This window comes from Chinchilla lanigera, unplaced genomic scaffold, assembly GCF_000276665.1.
Source record: "Chinchilla lanigera isolate Chin_1 unplaced genomic scaffold, ChiLan1.0 scaffold00112, whole genome shotgun sequence".
Classification (NCBI taxonomy): domain Eukaryota; kingdom Metazoa; phylum Chordata; class Mammalia; order Rodentia; family Chinchillidae; genus Chinchilla; species Chinchilla lanigera.
In genome coordinates, this window is record NW_004955513.1 from 1157861 (window position 1) to 1173687 (window position 15827).

At 57.2% G+C, this 15827-nt stretch overlaps 1 protein-coding gene across 6 annotated transcripts in view; it reads left to right on the forward strand.

Annotated features, from left to right (window-relative positions):
- Prrc2b (proline-rich coiled-coil 2B) overlaps positions 1–15827 on the forward strand; it is a 50626-nt gene that overhangs the window by 20762 nt on the left and 14037 nt on the right. For 4 of the 6 annotated variants that reach the window (XM_005408365.2, XM_013506607.1, XM_005408368.2 and 1 more), the window contains exons 13-21: positions 107–294; positions 2239–2434; positions 7171–7387; positions 7896–9950; positions 11018–11202; positions 11823–11968; positions 12407–12548; positions 15098–15180; positions 15631–15822. In XM_005408365.2, the coding sequence (XP_005408422.1) occupies positions 107–294; positions 2239–2434; positions 7171–7387; positions 7896–9950; positions 11018–11202; positions 11823–11968; positions 12407–12548; positions 15098–15180; positions 15631–15822 (3404 nt within the window). The remainder of the gene's footprint in view (positions 1–106; positions 295–2238; positions 2435–7170; positions 7388–7895; positions 9951–11017; positions 11203–11822; positions 11969–12406; positions 12549–15097; positions 15181–15630; positions 15823–15827) is intronic. The other 2 variants (XM_005408369.2, XM_013506608.1) reach the window with 2 other exon arrangements.

Consider the following 15827-nt stretch of genomic DNA (forward strand, 5'->3'; position numbering starts at 1 on the left):
GCCTCCTGGGGTGTTTGTGGGGTGTCCCAGGCGGGCCGAGAGCGCCATCCGGAGTTGCTGAGCCTCCCTGAGCCTGCAGCGCACCCCTACGCTTGCTTGTTCCCAGGCTCCCCGGAGTTCCCTGCACAGGACACCCCCACTCCGTTCCAAGAAGAGGCACCCGCCACCTCCCCAGTGGTGGCTCAGAGCAGCAGCATCGAGGAGGAGGCCAGGGAGGCCGGGTCCCCTGCACAGGAGTTCAGCAAGTACCAGAAGTCGCTTCCTCCTCGGTTCCAGCGCCAGCAGCAGCAGCAGGTGAGCAGGCAGAGGTGATGTGGGGCTGCCCTGTCCCTTAACCACCTTTCCAGCTCAGCACCCTCACGTCCCAGTGACCTTGGGAGTGGCACTGCAGCGCTGTGGCCTTGGCAGGTCACTATTTCTCCCAGAGGCTGTGGCCCTGTGCTGTGCTGATCTTGCGTTGTCGCCCCAGGAAGGGAAAGATGGGTGGCGCGTGCGCTGAACTCGCCTGGCTCAGCAGCGTACTTGAGAGTGGCGCAGCCTCTGCCACTCCTGTGAGACTCAAGGGCGCGCGGGGCCTCCAGGAGCCCCAGAGGGGCCTGTGGACTCTGGGCAGAGCGCGGGGCCGTGCAGATTCTGAGAGCTGTGGGTCCTGTCCCAGGCTGCCTCCGTATTGACACCGTCAGTCCTGGCCTCCTGTAAACTTTTCCGGGGACGGCTTGCCCTGGACGCTCAGCGGATGAGGGCCCTGTGCGCCGTCTGGGGCATGGGTAGCCGCTGTGCTCCCTTGGAGCTGAGAGCCACGGGGCACGGTGCCCTCAGTAGGGATCACGTGTCGTGCTGGAAACAGGGACAGCTCGGAGGTGTCGCTTGGGGCAGGCCCAGCAGCTGGGTGTGTAACAGATTATTAATGCTAACTGAAGATATCCCCAAACGCGTGTGCTCCGGAGAGAGGACCCTTCCAGGGTAAAGCCTGCCAGCGTCCGTGCCGGGGGCTCCCAGGAGACACCCGGGCCCACCCGTAGTGCACTTGCAGTGCCGTGGAGCCAGCGTGAGCCGTGTGGTCCCTCAGGCAGGGCCGAGAGCGGACAGCGTGCAGGACCCCTGACGGGGAGGGCTCTGCAGTCACGTGCAGACAGCCCTGGCTCTTCCCAGGCGCGGCCGGTCCGTCCTTGGGAGCAGAGCGATGACTGGGAGCCCCAGGCAGCCTGGCTGGTTGGGGCCTCTGGAGACCTGAGGTCCAGACGGAGCCCTCATCCTTCTGCGGGCGGGAGCGGGAGTGCCTGGCTCTTAATGGAGGTGCTCTATTAATGGAAAGTGCCTTGGGGACCCCTCGAGTACCTGGGAACCCTGCCCGGGATGAGGTGTGGGCTGAGGGGACGGGTGTGCCCGAGGCCCCTGAGTAGGTTGTGCTCGGGCGTCCAGCCGGCACGTGGGAGGTGGGCGCGGAGCTACCTGACAGCTTGGAGTAGGGGCCTTAATGCTTCGTGGGCCTCTACTGTTGTCAGCGTGGTGCCGGCCACAGTGGGCCAGGCATGTGCGGCCTCTTGCCTGTCACGGGAAGGAGCAGTCCTGTGGGAGCACGGGTTGGTGCTGGGTGTGCTGCAGAAGTCTTGAGCTAGAAAGCCAGGCAAAGGGGTGGAGAGCAGAGCGCCGTCCCAGTGGCTGAGTGTGTTCCAGGTCCAGGCGTGGCCCGTGGGTGTATGTGGAGCGGAGGAGGGGGACAGTCACAGTGGAAGTTGGCAGGTCCCATGTGCCCCATAGGTCACCTGCAGTCACGCGTTAGGCAGGCAGCAGGAGGACCCCTGAAGGCTCCTGGAAGCTTGGAGCCCAAGCGGGGGTCAGAGAGAAGGGGCGGGGCCGTCCCCAGGTGGTGGGGATCTGCCAGGAGATGAAGCGGCCAGCGCCCAGCAATTGCTGGACTAGGCTGGTACCGGGACAGCACTTGATCCGCACAGAAGCCTGGTCTGTCTTGGGGAGCACGGGAGCGGGGATTCCATAGTGCAATGGTTTGACTGTCCCTCCAGCTTCAGGAGAGGCCCAGCCGGAAAGCATGACAGGCAGGGGCTCCCACAGGGCAGCTGTTGTGGATTCCCTCTTCTGTACGGTGGGCTTCTGTGTCACCAGCGGAGAGGTGGGAGGGGGAGAGAGAGAGAGAGAGAGAGTGTGTGTGTGTGTGTGTTGGGGTGGCATCTCGTCCCCGAACCCCTGTGACCCTTCTCTCTCCCTCTCCCTGGCCAGGAGCAGCTGTACAAGATGCAGCACTGGCAGCCAGTGTACCCCCCGCCCTCCCACGCGCAGCGCCCCTTCTACCCGCACCACCCCCAGATGCTGGGCTTCGACCCCCGCTGGATGATGATGCCGTCCTACATGGACCCCCGCATCCCGCCCGCCCGGACCCCTGTGGACTTCTACCCTTCGCCACTGCACCCTTCAGGTGAGCTCTGCAGCCCGGCGGCCCGCGCCTGTCTGGCCTGGAGGTGTGGCTGGAGGGTGTCGCTGGCTTCCGTGAGGTCACAGCTGCTCTGAGCTCACAGCGAGGAGCTATACAAGTGCCTCTGTCGGCAGGAGCTGGGGAGACGAACCAGGAATTACACACTCACACCACTGTTCAGAGCCCTGCAGGGCTGCTTCGTCCGTTTCCATTCTTTGTGTCCTCTCTCTTCCTTTTCTCCTTGATTAGTTTCTTCCAGGGTTGTCTGAAGCCCTTCTGAAGATCACATTTTGGCTTTCCTCATTTCTTTATCTTTTTTTTAAAAGATCAGACTTTATTGGTACTTTTTAGATGTACACATAATCACATCATAATGATCACATTCATCATAGAGAATTTGTATCTGTACATGATATAACTTGTTTTTATTTTCTTTGTCTTACTTGGATTTTATTTCATTAATTTCTACTCCTTTCCCTCCCGTTTCCCTTGAGGTTGTTCCGTTCTTTTGGTGATAAATAGCCTTGACGTTTCTGACCCTTGAGATGGCCTTGATGGGATCAGTTTCCAGTTCTGCCGCTTTGTGGGAGATAATATGGTCTATTGGATGTGTGCTGTCTTTTCCGGTCAGTGGCCAGATAAAGAATATCTTAGCATTTGATCATTTACTCCGTTTTGCTGTTGTAGGACAAAATCAGCCATAAACAGTAAAACTTGATAAAAATAGGCTGAGTGCCAGGGATGTAGCTCCGTGGCACAGTGCCCGCCTGGCAAGTGCAGGGTCGTGAGTTCCATTCCTGGTGTGGAGAAAAAAGAAAGGCTATTTGCTTCAGGCCTGCAGTTTTCAGACCTCCTGATCTGGATTGGCTGACATCTTTTGAGCTTCTTTCTTTGTTGGTTAACTTTTTTTTTTGTTTGCCTGCAAAGAATCTACATTCTCTTGTTGGATATAGGTCGTCAGATTGAGTTTGCCAATTGCACTGTACAAATATCTATGAGAGATGTGTTCAAATTCTGAGTAGGAGGGCTGGGTGTGGCTCAGCGGCACAGCATGTGTTAGGCATGTTATGCATGCCACACCCCAGAGAGAACCGAAAACCTCCCGCTGTGGGTGTGGATTTGTCAGGTTTTCCTTGCAAGCCTTCGGTATGGGGGAGTGGGGGTTACCGCACTTCGTTCTTTCTGTCACTGTGTAGCCCCTTTACTGTCTGCTTTGACAGTAATAAACTCATACCACTTTCCTTCTCTCTGCCTCTGTCTCTGAGACACTGTGCACTGTGTAGCCCAGGCTGGCCTGAAACTCAAGGCGAGCCTTCTGCCACAGCCTTGCCGGTGCTGGGTTGCAGGCGTGCCCCACCACGCCTGGTGTATTCGTTTTAGTTTTTTTTGTTTTTTTATATTTCAATATATATTCCCCCCCCCCCCCCCCTGGTACTGGGAATCGAAGTCACGACCTTGTGTTTGCGGGGCGGGTGCTGTGCCGCTGAGCTAAATCCCCAGCCCCCTCATTTTCTTTTGATTAACACTTATTTGATAACTTTTGTTCCAACCTTTCACTGTTGGCTTGTGAGCCCTTCTTTTTAGGGATTGTATCTTCATGTCTACAAAATGTGCGTGGTTTTACTCACTGTGAAAAGCTATGGCTTTTATTTGCCAGTGTTGGTCCCTTTAGATTTACTGGAATTGTTATATTTTGGTTTTCCCGCTGTCTCATTTTATGCATTCTGTCATCCTTCTTTCCTTTGTGTTTTCTTTCCAGTCTTTTCTTGGATTAGTTTTCCAGTTCCTTTTCTCCCTTCTGCATTGTGTCTTCTGTCAGTGGTGATGCTAAAGTTCTAGCATGGACCCCGACTTGGCAGAAGCCAGCCCTTCTGAGTTCATTTACTTCTGCCTGAGGCGTATCCTTTGGTGCTTTACGAAGATGTGTTTGAACGTCTCACCCTGCTGAATGGAGATGTGGTGGGGGTCTCCTCTCGGTACTGTGCACTCGGAGTATTTTGTTTTCTTCTGGCACCCGTGGCTGCTGAAGGCCAGATTCATTTCTAGGCCTTCTACTCTGTCTTCTCACTGGCTGCTTTTTGCGCTTCCCTCTATCCTTGGTCCCCTGAGTACTCCGTGTGTTGTGCTGAAGTGTATGTATACTTTGGTCCTGCATATTCTGCTTAGAACTCATTGTAGGTCTCTAACCACTTCTGGAAAATTCTCTCCTAATAATTGCTTTGGATTACTAATTTTCTCTCATTCTTGTTCCCAGTGCCAGGGATTGGAACCCAGAGCCTCATGCATGCTTGGCAAGTGCTGAGCCCCACCCCAGCCCTCCTTCTTCTGTTTATTTATTCATGTATTTATTATTATTAATTTTTTATTTTCTGGCTATTTAAGACAGGGTCTTGCTATGTAGTTCAGGCTGGCCTTGAACTTGCAGCGATCCTCCTGCCTCAGCTTCCTGAGTGCTGGAATTGCAGGCATGTGCCACCACGCCCGGCTTATACTCTATCCTTTTTAGTTTTTCTCTTAGGTTTATTCTGTACCTTCTCATCTGTCTTCTGGATGTCTTAAATAAGAGACAACACTCCTGGCTCGCTTTCTGTCCAGCAGTGTCTAATCCACACTTGTATAGCCCAGTGAGGGTAGGGTTTTTTTTGTCTTTTTGAGACAGGGTGTCGCTATGCAGTTCAGGCTGGCCTTGAGCTCACTTTGTAGCCCAGGCTGGCCTCAAACTCGCAGTGATCCTCCCGCCTCAGCCTCCCAAGTGCTGGGATTACAGGTGTGCGCCACCATGCCCTGCCTTGGTTTTTTTTTTGGTACTGGGAATCAAACTCAGGACCTTGCGCTTGCTAGACAAGGACTTGTGCTGCTGAGCTACATCCTCAGCCCTGCCTGGTGAGTTTTTAATTTCAGTGAGTGTGCCTTTAAATTTGCATCCTAACTCCTTGTGTTCTGCTTCTGGTCATTTTAAACCTCGCTTTGTGGCACTGGTCAGCTTGTTCTGGTATCTGAAACCCTCCTCAGGGTGCTGTCTCACCTGCTGTGCCAGCCCGGCGTGCCCCACCTCCTTCCGGTGATTTGGGAGGGTGAGGTCGGCTCTGGGATCCAGTAGAAGTTGGGCTGGGGACCCAGCCTGGTGGTTTTTGCTCCCAGCCTAAAGCCATCTTTGATGTTAACTTGGATGGTCTCTGCTCCATCCTGGGGGATAGGAACTGGAACCCTTCCTTCTCGGTGACCCCTATGAGAGTGAGCATGTGTTGTGAATACCTCAGGGTGGCTGTTTTTCCCTGCCCACGCCTGGCCAAGTCGGACTTCCCGTCAACTCCCTGTACTCAAGGGCATGTCCTGCCAGCACACCTTTTGAGGGTTTCACTCTTCGGAGCTAGGTCCCTCACCTCATTTTTTTTTTTTTAATGATACTGAGGATTGAACCCAGGGGTTTCACCTAGATCTTCATCTGTTTTTTGCTTTTTTTAGTTTCAGACAGGGTTTCACTAAGTCTTTAAGTTTCCCAGACGGGGCTTGAACTTGAGATCCTCCTGCCTCTGCCTCCCAAAGTGCTGGGATTACAGCGTTGGGTATGGAGCACAGTTGCACAGAAGGGCCTCAACCCTGCTCCTGTGAGGATGTTAAGACCAAGCCCCTAGATTTCCAGCCCTGACTGAGAAACCCTGCTCCTGTGGGTTTTAGCTCCAGGACTTTTCTGTCTTCCTGTGACCACAGCTCTGCAGGCGAAATGCTTGATACACTGTGTCCAGCCTTGCGCAGCAGAGTTTTTCGGGTAGTGGGGGCTGTCACCCCAACACAGACGAGATCATGTTTGTGGCTTGTGGTGAAAGCTCATTAAATGGTATGGCATTTTGGGCGCCTAGGGAGGACACCCCCAAGCACAGGTTATGCTGGAGTCCTGTGTCTGGCGACCCACAGCTGGCCTGGTGTAGGAGTGTGTTCTCAGATCTCTTTTGCCCGCACAGAATCCGCCCTGACCAGACCTTTACTGTTACTCACGCCATCCCAGCTGCCTTGTGTGGCAGAGGCGGGCAGACAGCTGGAGAGGGCTGGGATCTGTCCAGATTCCCTGTTAGTTACTGCAGCCCGGGACCAGCACGTGACCCGTGTCCTAATCCATGCAAGCCAGTTAACAGTTACTGTTATTTTTAGCTATCCCCGCCCCCATGCCCACAATTCCAGAAACGGGAGCGTTCCTGTCTGACTTGGGGCTGGGAGTATGAGGCAGTGAAACCAGCATCCCTGTCCAAATCTTCCTGCAGATTCTGGGTCAGCTCCGTGCTGGCTCCCTGTGCACTGTAGGGCTGCGGCTCGGCCTGCTGGACTGGAGGGGGCCCTGGCGGTCACGCTGTGACTGCTGTGTCCACCTGGCAGTCGGGCGTCTGTTTCTGCTTGGAGCCTTTGGCTGGCCATGAGGTGTGGAGGTTCCGGTGCCAGCTCCTTTCCCTGCCCGTTTCCTTCCTGCCTTCCTCCCTCCTCCTTTCCTTCCTTTTTTTTTTTTTTGGCCAGGACTGGGATCGAACCCAGGGCCCTTGCACTGAGCTACATCCCAGCCCTTTTTTTGTGTTTTATTCTAAGCCAGGGTCTTGCTCAGTGATTAACTTGCCCAGGTAGGACTCAAACTTGTGATGCTCCTGCCTCAGCCTCCCAGACAGCTGGATTGCAGGCTTATAGCACCCTGCCCAGCTTGTCAGAAGGGTTTTCTAAATGAAGTGGTGTTGATTAGTCCTCTGCCTTTTTAGGACTGATGAAGCCCATGATGCCCCCAGATTCCCTCAATGGGACTGGCTGTCGCTCTGAAGATCAGAACTGTGTGCCACCACTGCAAGAAAGAAAAGTGACCCCCATCGACCCAGCCCCGGTGTGGAGCCCAGAGGGCTACATGGCGCTGCAGAGCAAGGGCTACGTGCTCCCCCACGCCAAGTCGAGTGACACCTTGGCGATGGACATGCACGTCAGGTGAGCTGCGGCTTGTGCCCACTGCCCTGCAGTGGGAGGAAGACTGCGGTGCCAGAGAAGATGCTGCCGGGGCCGGGGAGGTGTGCGAGGAGTGCGTGGATGCTTGTGCGAGCGGCTCTTTCTGGCGCTGGGGCCGCCGGCCCGGGCTGCCGAACCTTGGGCACGGGAGAGGGTAGGCCCCCGCAGGCAGGTGGGTCAGGAGCAGGTCCAGGCTCCGCGCCACTCCAGGCTCCAGCTTGTTCGTTGCTCCAGGGCACCGCCGGCTCCTCTCCGTCTCCAGGGTGGCGCGCCGAGCCCATGCATGCCACGCTGCGCCCAGGCCTTCTCCTCGCTCTTGGACTCCAGGGCCAAGCCCCAGCAACCTTGTTTACAGATAGAGCAAATGTTTGCTTATGTTTTCCTTTCTTTTTTAAAAGCTTTTTTTTTTTTAAACTAAGCTCTGTGTTCAGCATGGAACCCAGGAACCAAGCTCCAATCACATTGACTGATTTCTCTGGTTCCTTTTCAGGAATGAAAGCTCTTACTGCGCCTCCCCTGGAAGGTCAGGGGGCATAAGTGCCCAGCGCGACCTCTTTGAGGAGAGAGGGGAGGAGTACTTGAGTGCTTTTGACAAGAAGGCCCCGGCAGACTTTGACAGCTGTATTTCTTCTCAAAGAATAGGCCAGGAGCTTTTGTTTCCACCCCAAGAAAATGTTCAGGAGGTGGGTGCTCTTGGGGGTCACACCCAAAACCTTAGGTGTCCTCCCTTGGAGCCTGACTTTGTTCCCACTGAGAAAAAGCCCGAGTACGGCAGTTGGGACATTGGCCACCAGCCAAAGGCTGCCGACACAGCCGACGGTGTCGAGCCAGAGGCGCCCCGAGAGGAGGCAGCCTTCCACCTCTCCTGGGAGAAGGAAGGGAGCCCAGAGAAGCCGCCAAACCCAGAGCCAGAGTGGGCGCCCGAGCCCCGGAGCTCCAGCACTCAGCAGCAGGAGCAGCCGGGCAGGACCCGGAGGTCGGGGCCCATCAAGAAGCCGGTCCTCAAAGCCCTCAAGGTGGAGGAAAAAGAGAAGGAGCTGGAGAAGGTGAAGCAGGGGCTGGGGGAGGATGGCACACGGCTGGCCACAGAGAAGGAGCCGGCACACAAAGCCCAGGAGGACGAGGACGAGGAGAACAACCCAGCCCTGGCCAATGCCTCCCCCGCCACCCCGGAGGACAAGGCCTCGACCCACGCCGGCTTTGGCTACGAGGCCAAGTTTGATGAGGACGAGAAGCCGGACAAGACCTGGGAGAGCAGAGCGTCGCGTGAGTCCAGCGACATCCCCCCGACCAAGAGAAACAACTGGATCTTCATCGACGAGGAGCAGGCCTTCGGGGCTCGAGGACAGCCCCGCAGCCGCGGCCGGGGCTTCCGGGAATTCACCTTCCGAGGCCGGCCCGCCAGCGGGAACGGGAGTGGCCTGTGTGGCGGCAGCGGGGTCCTTGGGCCGCGAGGCATCTACAGCGGCAGCGGCCAGCGGAGTGGCCGGGGCCGGGGCCTGCGTGACTTCCCCCAGCCTGAGGACTGTGCCCGCGCCAAGCCCCGGCGCAGGATCGCCAGCGAGACCCACAGCGAGGGCTCGGAGTACGAGGAGCTCCCCAAGCGGCGCCGGCAGAGGGGCACCGAGAGCGGGCCCGAGGGCTCACTGCTGGAGAGGGACGAGGGCGCCCTGAAGAAAGACTCCTGGCGCTCCAGCAAGACCTACTCTGACGAGCAGGGCGGCCTGGATGCCAGGAGCCGCGGCCCGCGGGCCTTCGGGCGAGCGCTCCCACCCCGGCTCAGCAACTGTGGCTACGGGCGCAGGACCCTCGTGGCCAAGGAGCCGGCCCACTGGCAGAGCAGGAGCCCAGGCGGCTCCTGGCAGGAATACGGCCCGGCCCGGAGAGCCACAGACCGAGACTACATCCCAGACTCCTACCGACACGCTGACTCGTTTGGCGGCAGAGCCTTTGAGGACAGCCGCCTGGAGGAGAAGAGGGCCTTTTTCCAGGACGACCACGCGGCAGACCCCGAGGGCGCGGAGAACCGGCCTTTCCGGAGGAGGCGCCCCCCGCGCCAGGACAAGCCGCCCCGCTTCCGGCGCCTGCGGCAGGAGCGCGAGTCCTTGGGCCTGTGGGGCCCCGAGGAGGAGCCCCACCTGCTGTCGGGGCAGTGGCCAGGCAGGTCCAAATTCTGTCCCGGGGACAAGGGTGGCGCTGGGGGCCGCCGGTCCCCTGAGCTGTCCTACCAGAACTCCTCCGATCACGCCAACGAAGAGTGGGAGACGGCCTCAGAGAGCAGCGACTTCAGCGAGCGCCGGGAGCGGCGCGAGGCCCCCGGGCCCGAGCCCCACCCACAGGGGGACGCTGGCCTGTCCGGGGCCGCTGCTGGGGAGAAGAAGGAGCTGGCCAAGAGGAGCTTCTCCAGCCAGAGGCCCCTGGTGGACAGACAGAGCCGCAAGCTGGAGCCGGGAGGGTTTGGGGAGAAGCCGGTTAGGCCAGGTGGTGGTGAGACGTCCCCCCGTTATGACAGCCAGCAGAGTGGGACACCCTTGAAAGCCAAAAGGTAACAGCAAACGCCATTCCAGGTCCTTTGTTGTCATTGTCCTGTTGCACAGCGGCATCGAGTCCATGTATGCACGCCCCGCCGGGCCCCACGCCGCCGGCCGCTGTGTGTGCGTCTCCATCACTGCCCCTGCATCGCTTGTCGCTTCTCTCGTGGTGTGTCATTGTCATGTGGCCTGACAAACTAAACCAGAGGTGTCCCCAGTCCCCGCCCCTCCCAGGGGTCCCTCTCGGCCTCTGCCCCGGCCCTGTCCTGAGGGCTCAGCCTCAGTGTGTCCTTGTCGCCTGTGGGTGGTGCCTGGCAAGCAGCGGCTGATCTACCAGATTTTTCTGCATCCGAACTGGCCAGGCACTGACCCGGCGGGGCCTCACAGGCCCCCAGCTGCCTGGAAGTGGCTCTTCCCCAGGTTCTGCGTGTCACCTCCCTCCTTGGCATGGTCAGAGCCTCCAAGCGCAGAGGGGAGCAGCTGGTGCGGCCAGTGATCCCCTCTTCTCCAGAACTGGCTGGACGGCCTGCGGATGGCGCAGCCTCGCTGGCCACAGGCTCCTGTGTGGGGACACGTGGGCTTGGTGACTGTGACCAGATGGGGAACGTGGGGGCTGCTGCAGCCTTCCCTGCCCTGGGAGCTCTCCTAAGATAGCTGCTTTTTCCCTGCTTACGAGTCAGGACACTGAACCTGGGCATGTTTTTTCCCCAAGGGGGAGCCCTGGGAAGGCACTGATTCTTCTCACAGTCCAGCCTGGGTCTCCAGGGCCGCGCAGTAGGGCGAGGTTCTCCTGGGCGAGAGCAGAGGTTGGCATCGCCCTTCCTTCTCTCCCCCTGCTGAGGGGACAGGAGAGAACGGAGGCGCTGGGGAGCTCCGCCTGGGCCGTGCCGGCTGGGGTAGCTTCTGCACATGGCTCACGCCAGGCCAGTGGCGGTAAGTGGTCCCCCAGGGCCCGGCGAGAACTGGCGCTGGGTCAGCTGCTGCGACTGTGTGTGGGCTGTGTGCGCGTGTGAGGCTCTTCCCTGGTTTCCTCTTAGTCTTCGGGCGTTTCTAAGCTCACTGGATCCTCTTTCCCTCGTAGGTCCCCAGACGAGCCCCTTGCCGGAGGTCTTGGCGGCTGCAGCAGTGGTAGCAACCACTCGCCCTATGCCAGCCCTGATAGTCCTGAGGCCACCAGTAAGAGGACAGAAAAAGAGGCTGTGTTGGCTGCTCAGAGGGCTGGTGAGCAGGACGAAGTCCGGAAGCAGTTTGACCTGAGTTACGGAAGTGAGTTCGAGCACGCGCGCGCGCGCGCGCACACACGCACACGCGCGCGCACACACACGCGCACACACGCACACACGCACACACGCACACACACACACCCACACACACACACACAGGCACATCCCAGGTCTGTGGAGTTCAACAGGACCAGAGGCCCTGGAAGTCCCTGTGGGGGGCGCAGACTGCAGCTTCTGCGTTAGGCTAGATCCTGGGGCTACAGTGGTGACACGAGGCTCAGGTCCCTGCCTGCTGGTGCTTACTGCCTCTTGGAGTCCCCGAGACAGCCTAGGTATAAAGAGGGGGAGCGTGAGGCCCGGAGATCTTGGGGTACCGGAGGTTGAACAGCTCGTGGGAGCACAGCTAGGTTCAGAGTCCCCAGCTGCACAAAGGCTGAGCACTGCTCAGGCACTTGGTCGAGCCCCTCTGCGGGAGGTCAGAAAGCTTTGAGAAGGTGCATGGCCACCGCCGTATTTCTGGGGTTCCTGGTGCACGACAGTGTCTGCCAGGCGCTGCCTGGCCTTGTGAACCAAGCCTGTCTGTAGAGAGCAGGTGGCTGTCTCGCTGGGTGACTCCGGCTTTCTGAATGGACCTCTGTGCCTTTTCGTGGACCCTTGCTTCAGATGCCATCATTGACAACTGTGGGGCCAGCCCTGGGGAGGAGAGCGAGGTGGGCTCCATGGTAGGAGAAGGCTTCATCGAGGTCCTGACTAAGAAACAGCGCCGCCTGCTGGAGGAAGAGAGGAGAAAGAAGGAGCAGGCCGCACAGGTGAGCACTGTGGGCCAGGGGCGGCGAGGGTAGAGGGGTGCGGGGAGGGTAGAGGGGTGCAGGGAAGGAGCATCTTTTAAAGACGTGTGACCTCCCAGTGCCTGCTGTTCTACAGAGTTGGCGACAGGGTCACAAAGGCTGACTTGCCCAGGCTCGGTCACCCTACCTGTCCACCTCCTTGCTCTGTCCCGCGGTAGGCAGGGTAAGGTTCATCTTCCTGTGACTTTTGAGGGCAGGGACCCTGCACACCGTCACCTCTATTGGCGGCCAGCGCTCCTGGGGCAGCGTGGTGGCCTGGCAGCACACCATACGGCTGACATCCTGGGAAACGGGCGTTAGGTATCTTGAGGGATTTTAGATAGTGGTTTAGTGTCACTATTGTAGTGGTTTAGCGTCAGCAGTCTTTGGCTAGAATGTATCTCCCTCTTCTTTCCTTAGGTGCCAGTCAAAGGTCGAGGCCTTTCTTCTCGTATTCCTCCTCGATTTGCTAAAAAGCAGAACAACCTGTGCCTGGAGCAAGGGGACGTGGCCTTGCCTGGCAGCAGCCTGGGTACCGAGATCTGGGAGAGCAGCAGCCAGGGTGAGAGTGGGTGCCGGGGCCCAGCAGGCCAGGGCTTCCTCCTTGGGGCATCCTGCTTTTGAGACATAAATACAGGGGAAACATGACCTATTTCCAGGCGCCTCTGCCAAGCTAGTGTTGAACACTGTCTTAGCACTGCAGCCCCAAATCGGTAGTTTTCCTTGCCTACAATATGGGGAAAGAGCTGAGCCTCCTGCTTGCCCAGCAGTCTGAAGAGGACCAGCCTGTTCGGCTGTGACTGCTCTACTTTCTATGCCGTGTGTGTTAAATTCACTTTACTTCTCTTGTGGAAGTGGAAGAAGAGTAGATGGCCTTCCAGGAGGCTGGTTAGGGTGCCTTCCCTTGACATAGGAAAACGGTCTTGTAGGCACCTCCCTAAGGCCCTCATGGACGGGAAGTCTGGAGACCAGAGGAAGATGCACCTTTCTTTCGGGGAACTTCGTTTCCCTGAAATGTTTAGTTTTTTGTTGGTACTAGGGATTGAAGCCAGGGCCTTCCAAATGGAGCTACATCCTCAGTCCTTTTTCTGTTTTTGAGATAGGGTCTCACTAAGATGCCCATGCTGGGCTTGAACTTGATACCCTTCTGCCTCAGCCTCCTAGAGTACTGGATTACAGGTGTGTGCCACCAATTTTTTAAAAAGAAAGAATTTCCTGCTCACTGTGTTTCTAGTAACTTCTCACTTAAAAACACAAAGTTGACCTGATCAAGCAGATTTTTCCCCCCTCCTCGCCTTTGTTGGTTGGAGGGGGGCAGTACAGGGTGTTGGTAAGCACATCCCCAGACTTTTTTGAGACTGGGTCTTGAACTTTGTTTTGTTTTGTTTGGGTTGTTTTGTTTTTTTGTGCTGGAGATTGCGCTACATATCCCCCAACAAACACCTCTTTGAGACGGGGTTTCACCAAGATGCAAAATTTTTTCAGGCTGGGCTTGCATTTGCAAACCTTCAGCCTCAGCCTCCCAAAGTGCTAGGATTACAAGCCTGAACTACCAGGTCTAGGTTGTTCTTGAACTTGTAATCATCCTGCCTCAGCTAGCTGGAGTGCTAGGATTACAGCCTAGCCCACCAGGTCTGAGGTGGCCTCGAATTTGTAACCCTCCTGTCTCTGCCTCCTGAGTGTTGGGATTACAGACGTGGCACTGTGCCCAGCGGAGTGAGTTCTGGGATTACAGGTATGCGCCATCACCCCTGGCACACATAATCTCCTTGAATGCCTACTTTGAGCAAAGCTGTGCACTGTTAGACCACAAGGCCCATGGATAAATAAAACAAGGACATATGAGCTGGGCGTGGTGGCACACTCCTGTCATCCCAGCACTCGGGAGGCTGAGGCAGGAGGACTGCCACAAGTTTGAAGCCAGGCTAAGCTACATAGTTCAAGGCCAGCCTGAACTGCATAGCGAGACCTCCTCCCAAAAAAACCAAAAATAAGTGAATAAATGAATAAAATAAACAAGGACCCGTGAGTGCTCAGAGGTAGAACTTGGAGAGGCCATTGAGAAGAGACCCAGCCAGGGATATAGCTCAGCAGCATAATTGCTTGCCTGGCAAGCCTGAGGTCATGAGTTCGATTCCCAGTACCAAAAAAAAAAAAAAAAGAAGAAGAAGAAGAGACCCAGCTTCGCACCATAGGACAAACACCTAAGATCCCGGATGCCAGGTCTTGATTTTTCATTGTCCCCACACAGCCTGTCTTTGTGCTCTGGGTGAAAACGTTAGTTCTAACACCTTTCACAATAACGTTAGCAGCGTTTGACTTTGAAGGAGTGAGCATTCATCTCTTGATGAACCATGGTGCCGTTCAGCTTGGTTATGTAAGTGATAAGTAGCACGGTATCAAAGTGCCACCAGCCGACTGGCTGAGCGGCTGGCCGTGGGACTGAAGGCATCGTCTCCTCCTGCCAGGTGTTTTCCTTTGGATTCTGCTCTCTCGGTGGCACACCTGGGGTCAGAGGACCCGTGATCTTAAACATCTGTAATGTTTCTGCACAGATATATTTTCTGGACCTAGGATCCATGCTTTTGTGGGATTCTTGAGCTTAAAAACTTCTCAGCAGCACCTGCTGGGACCTTTCAGGGATTTTATAGAAGCTGCCAGATAGTTGGCTTACGTGAGGGAAAGCGTACGGCAGAAGTAGTGATGCAGAATGCAAAGGTGTGCATTTAAGGACAGCATGAAGTCCACAAAATGCTGAGAAGCACCTTCATGGAAACATAGGGCCAGGCATGATGCCACATGCCTTAAATCCTAGCACTCCAGAGGCTGAGGCAGGATCGCCCGGGAGTTTGATGCCAGCCTGGGCTACAGAAGCAAGATCCTGCCTCAGAAAGAAAACGAAGCGAAAAACCCAAAGAAACACGGGATGTCTGGAAGTTGGGTGAAGAAGCTGTCAGAGTAGCTCCCGTGTGTCAGAGCTGTTCACGAGGTGTCACTGATGGCACACAGGCGGTTAGGGGAAGTGGTCTGCTACGAGCTTACTTCTCTGAGCCAAAACTCGTGCCCACACTGCTCGTCCCCCTGACGCACTCTGTCTTCCCGTCTCGGCAGCCCTCCCTGTGCAGCCTGCCGCCAGCGACTCCTGGAGGAAAGCTGTCTCCGCCTTCAGCGGCACCGAACCCAGCTCCACTGAGGTAGTGTGCGCCCCATCGCCCAGCCACCATGCCCCGGGCCGTGCTGGGCCTGCCCCAGAAGCCCCTCCACAGGCCCTGGCCCACTCCGCTGTCAGCCTTGTCTCTGGCCCGTGTATGGTCCCTGCGGGAGTGGGGGAGAAGGGATGACAAGAGAGACCCCCAGCCTGGTAGGGTGCCAGAAGGAGGGCAGCGCTCCCTGGGCTGGTTTGAGCGGAGTGAGCTAGGCGGTCCCAAGGACTACTTGGTGTCTAGGGGTCAGGCGCGTGGGCAGGGCAGGCGCATTCACGCGGCTGCACACACCGTTGGATGTGGCGGGCAGGCCAGGACCCGGGCCGGATGAGAGGGCACGTGGCTGGGGGAGATGTGGCAGTGCCGCACGCAGTCTCACCGCACGGGGCCTGCGGTTTGGAGTCCGGGACAAGGCTCTAACCCATCTTGTGCTCCGCACAGCAGGGTTTTAAGAGCAGCCAGGGAGATAGTGGCGTTGACTTGAGTGCCGAGTCTCGGGAGTCGTCCGCGACCTCCTCGCAGCGCAGCTCCCCGTATGGTACTCTGAAGCCAGAGGAGATGAGCGGGCCAGGCCTGGCGGAACCCAAGGCCGACAGCCACAAGGAGCAGGCCCAGAAGCAGTCGGAGCAAAAGGTAAC